A 5499-nucleotide genomic window follows, 5' to 3' on the forward strand; every position below is an offset into this window, starting at 1 on the left:
TTGATGACGATGGTTGCTTAGTCAATTATGCTTGCTTATATACAAGAACATCCCTTTTTATTTATGAACGCATCTTTTTTGAAATTTCAAAACATAATCGTGTTAAATCTATTTACACATCCTTATCATAGGTACCTTCTAAATCAGAATATCAAATTTTTGTAAAGGTACACACTTAGGAATAATAAAAATTTAACGAAAATGGCGATAGGCAACGTATGTAATGAAAATGATGAATATTGTTTTAAATGGGCCTTGACATAAAATGTATAAACCAAATGAGCTTAAACGTTTTCGGATATAGTGGAGATTCGAAGGAAATAATTGGACGACTTTTTCAATCGGAATTCCAAAAGCCTCTTCACATCAATATGTTGTTTTTGGAAGGCGGCGGAAATGGACATTATAAAGGAGCTTAAACGTTTTCGGATGTAGTGGAGATTCGAAGGAAATAATTGGACGACTTTTTCAATCGGAATTCCAAAAACCTCTTCACCTCAATATGTTGTTTCATGAAGGCGGCGGAAATGGACATATATGTACATTAAAAATATTTCAAAATAAATCCCTTTATTAATTTTCTTGTCTCATTTATTCATATATCGTTTCAAAGACTAATGACTGCACAAAGAGGAAATCAGAAGAAGGCTCAATTTTTCTGCAATGTTTAAATTTCTCCGGAACTGAAGAAGCTGCATTGAAACACAAGACGCTATGCAGTAGGAAGGTCTCAAAGATGCCGCCGGCCCAAAATAATACTCTGGAATTTACACAAGTTCATCATCAGGTTCATATTCCATTCGTTGTCTACGCGGATTTTGAATCCATACTGGAAACAAAGAATCTTGAAGTGAGTCCCAAATTATTTAATATTTATAAACATATTCCAATATCACACGCCTATTATACAAAGTGTACTTTTGATTCTAGACTACATAAATTTGTTTTAGAAACAGGATTAAATTCAGGAACCATTTTTGTAAATGCATTAATTGAAAATCTTACGAAATTGAGTGCGGAATACTTAAATAAAAATTCTAATACTTAAATAAAATTCTAAACTTTAGACGGCCAAAAGATACTTGAGAGTTCGTTGGATTTCAACAAATGCGCAAGAAGGGTATATTTCCGTATAAATATTTAGATTCCGTTAATAGACTCGAAGAAACTCCCTTCCACCAAGGGAAGCATTCTTTAGTAAGAAGATTACGATCATGCTCTTAAGGTTTGATCACATTTCTCATGTTCAACTCTAGAAGACTATTTAGCATTATATTCAAAAACTGATGTATTCCTTTTAACAGACATTTTTGAAAATTTCCAAAAAATTTGTATGCAAATTTATTCACTTGATATTCATAATGTTCTAATTGATGGTAAATATGATTATTTTTTGGAAGTGGAACTACTATATCCACACTGTTTACATGATCTTCATTCCATTTTCTCCCTCAAATTGTCTGGCCTCAAAAGAGGACAATATGAAAAAAATAATTGCTGACCTGGGAAATAAGAAAAATTATGTAATACATTTCCGGAATTTGCAACAATGTTACAGAATTGTTAAGTACTGAAAAAGATCTATAGAAAAATCCAATTCTTACAAAAGCCTTGGTTGAAAAATTATATTGATCCTACTATTGAAACTTTCCATAGCCAAAATGCAAAAAATAAATTTAAGAATGCTTTTTTTAAGTTGATGAATAACTCTGTTTACGGGGAAACGATGGAGGACCTTGAGCGATGAGTCGATATAAAGCTTTTTAATACTTGGGAAGCTCCGGTTAGCAAGAAGACTGGACGAAAAGCATATTGTGCCAAAAGTTTAATTTCAAATCCAATTTGCATGTTGCAACTAAAATTAATGAAAATTTATATGCAATTCAAATGAAAGATTGTCCGTTTTATTTAATAAGCCCATGTATTTAAGATTTTCAGTATTAGACTTTTCGAAATGGAAAACGTATGATTTTCATTATCCATACATGAATAATACAATTACAATACAATACAGAATACAATTTGTTGTCTCCTTTATCTCCTTGATCGATTGATGGTGTCCTATTGGTTACACTTGTATCAAAATATGCACCTCTCAATTTCAACATTATCGTACACGCCCACTTCAAACACTATAAATGATCAAGGAGAATAGTCTTCTAAAAATAGTATTAAAGTGGGTTAGTCTGCTGCATTTAGCACAAGTTAAAGTGAAAAAGAGATCGTGAAAAATAATTAAATAAAATCGATTTTATTTTATTATTATTTATTAGAAAGTTATACTTCAGCAAAAGTAAACTTTGAACTGTTTGCAGAGTATGTTCTTTTTAAAGACGAATCTGAACAGATTAAAATAAAAAGCTTTCAAAGTAAAATGTCGATCATGAATAAAGATTCTGAAATTAATCTTTCATGAACATACCATGGAAATATAATCAAAAACTCAAGAATTTCAAGAGAGAGATAGTGGATGGTCTCTAATAAAATTAATTCATTTGGAAATGATTGTAAATCATTAAACACCGGTGGGTGGTTCATCACTCATATCACTACCTCGTTTCAATTTAACGAAAATGGCGATAGGCAACGTATGTAATGAAAATGATGAATATTGTTTTAAATGGGCCTTGAATACTGCCTTAAGAATTGTAAATAGACTGCAAAGATGTTCGGCGTATAACATTGACATATCGCTGGAAATAATTCGTTTAATTAAAAGTGGAATTAAAAAATTCTTTCCCTTGATCTGACTGAATATACTTGGGTGTACTTTTACTCTTTTTAAAAACAGATTTCATTGCCTCTGCTACATCTAGGGCAGACTTTAACTTAACTGCCTCGGCGTATGCATACTTTGAGAACAGGTCAATAACGGTCAGTAAATATCTAAAACCCTTACCCAAAACGGTATCATTTCAACTAAATCAATTTGCCATGTGTCATGTATCGCTCTTTAAACGAACTTTCGCTGTATAAAGTTTTTTCGCGTTGCCTTATGAATTTCATCGACAACTTGTTGTTTGCTCATCTTAAGGTGTTGATTTATTAGTGTTATTTTTTATTTGATGACGATAATTGCTTATTCAATTATGCTTGCTTATATACAAGAACATCCCTTTTTATTTATGAACGCATCTTTTTTGAAATTTCAAAATATAATCGTGTTAAATCTATTTGCTCATCCTTATCATAGGTACCTTCTAAATCAGAATATCAAACTCTTGTAAAGATACACACTTAGGAATAGTAATAATTTAACGAAAATGGCGATAGGCAACGTATGTAATGAAAATGATGAATATTGTTTTAAATGGGCCTTGACATAAAATGTATAAACCAAATGAGCTTAAACGTTTTCGGATATAGTGGAGATTCGAAGGAAATAATTGGACGACTTTTTCAATCGGAATTCCAAAAACCTCTTCACATCAATATGTTGTTTTTGGAAGGCGGCGGAAATGGACATTATAAAGGAGCTTAAACGTTTTCGGATGTAGTGGAGATTCGAAGGAAATAATTGGACGACTTTTTCAATCGGAATTCCAAAAACCTCTTCACATCAATATGTTGTTTTTTGAAGGCGGCGGAAATGGACATTATATGTACATTAAAAATATTTCAAGGTAAATCTCTTTATTAATTTTCTTGTCTCATTTATTTATATATCGTTTCAAAGACTAATGACTGCACAAAGAGGAAATCAGAAGAAGGCGCAATTTTTCTGCAATGTTTGTTTAAATTTCTCCGGAACTGAAGAAGCTGCATTGAAACACAAGACGCTATGTAGTAGGAAGGTCCCAAAGATGCCGCAGCCCTAAAATAATACTATGGAATTTACACAAGTTCATCATCAGGTTCATATTCCATTCGTTGTCTACGCGGATTTTGAATCCATACTGGAAACAAAGAATCTTGAAGTGAGTCCCAAATTATTTAATATTTATAAACATATTCCAATATCACACGCCTATTATACAAAGTGTACTTTTGATTCTAGACTACATAAATTTGCTTTAGAAACAGGATTAAATTCAGGAACCAGTTTTGTAAATGCAATAATTGAAAATCTTACGAAATTGAGTGCGGAATACTTAAATAAAATAATTCTAAACTTTAGACGACCAAAAGATACTTGAGAGTTCGTTGGATTTCAACAAATGCGCAAGAAGGGTATATTTCCGTATGAATATTTAGATTCCGTTAATAGACTCGAAGAAACTCCCTTCCACCAAGGGAAGCATTCTTTAGTAAGAAGATTACGATCATGCTCTTAAGGTTTGATCACATTTCTCATGTTCAACTCTAGAAGACTATTTAGCATTATATTCAAAAACTGATGTATTCCTTTTAACAGACATTTTTGAAAATTTCTGAAAAGTGTGTATGCAAATTCATTCACTTGATATTCATAATGTTCTAATTGATGGTAAATATGATTATTTTTTGGAAGTGGAACTACTATATCCACACTGTTTACATGATCTTCATAATAATCTTCCTTTTTCGCCATCAAATTGTCTGGCCTCAAAAGAGGATAATATAAAAAAAATAATTGTTGACCTGGGAAATAAGAAAAATTATGTAATACATTTTCGGAATTTGCAACAATGTATACAGAATTGTTTAGTACTGAAAAAGATCTATAGAAGAGTCCCATTCTTACAAAAGCCTTGGTTGAAAAATTATATTGATCATACTATTGAAACTTTCCATAGGCAAAATGAAAAAAAAAAATTTAAGAATGCTTTTTTTAAGTTGATGAATAACTCTGTTTACGGAGAAACGATGGAGGACCTTGAGCGCTGAGTCGATATAAAGCTTTTCAATACTTGGGAAGCTCCGGATAGCAAGAAGACTGTACGAAATTTATATTGTGCCAAAACTTTAATTTCAAATCCAATTTGCATGTTGCAACTAAAATTAATGAAAATTTATATGCAACTCAAATGAAAGATTGTCCGTTTTATTTAATAAGCCCATGTATTTAAGATTTGCAGTATTACACTTTTCGAAATGGAAAACGTATGATTTTCATTATCCATAATTGAAGCCAAAGTTTCAGGAAAAGTAACTATTGAATTATATGGATTACTGAATTATTTATCTATTCAATTAAAACGGAGGATTTTTATAATGTTATTCGTAATGATCTTGAAGCCAAATTTGACTATTCAGACGAAAGGATTCAATTCTATAACTTTAAAAGAGAAAAGTTTTTGTTAGATAAGCTCCTGACAGAATTTAGATTTATTTTTTAAGGGAGATGATACAAAATAATTATGTCAACTATGGAGAATTACTAGATAACCTTAAGTTGCAAAAAGAACACGAGATCGAGACTTTGGAAAATATTAATAAAAAAAAGTTTGAGTTTGTAAAAAGCTAATTTATTATTTTAAAATTTATTTAAGTAAAGATTGTACAAAAATATTATTAATGTAAGTAGTTAAGCTGAATATATAAAAAATGAAATTAAATAAATCACTTGTTATACTACAA

At 30.7% G+C, this 5499-nt stretch overlaps 1 protein-coding gene across 3 annotated transcripts; it reads left to right on the top strand.

Moving 5' to 3' along the window:
* Nucleotides 1-272: 272 nt before the first annotated feature.
* LOC127011803 (uncharacterized) lies at nt 273-4860 on the top strand. Of its 3 annotated transcripts, none has more exons than XM_050889938.1 (3): nt 273-539; nt 614-850; nt 4716-4860. In XM_050889938.1, the coding sequence occupies exons 1-3, from the start codon at nt 513-515 to the stop codon at nt 4722-4724; spliced, it is 273 nt and encodes a 90-aa protein (XP_050745895.1). In that variant the 5' UTR covers nt 273-512; the 3' UTR covers nt 4725-4860. The 3 variants fall into 3 exon arrangements, 2 of the variants coding, with proteins under 2 accessions (XP_050745895.1, XP_050745894.1); XM_050889937.1 differs by lacking the exon at nt 4716-4860 and adding an exon at nt 3194-3250; XR_007765158.1 differs by lacking the exons at nt 273-539; nt 614-850 and adding an exon at nt 3801-3917.
* The last annotated feature ends 639 nt before the right edge of the window (nt 4861-5499 follow it).

The sequence above is a fragment of the Drosophila biarmipes genome, unplaced genomic scaffold (genome assembly GCF_025231255.1).
Source record: "Drosophila biarmipes strain raj3 unplaced genomic scaffold, RU_DBia_V1.1 ptg000009l, whole genome shotgun sequence".
Lineage (NCBI taxonomy): Eukaryota > Metazoa > Arthropoda > Insecta > Diptera > Drosophilidae > Drosophila > Drosophila biarmipes.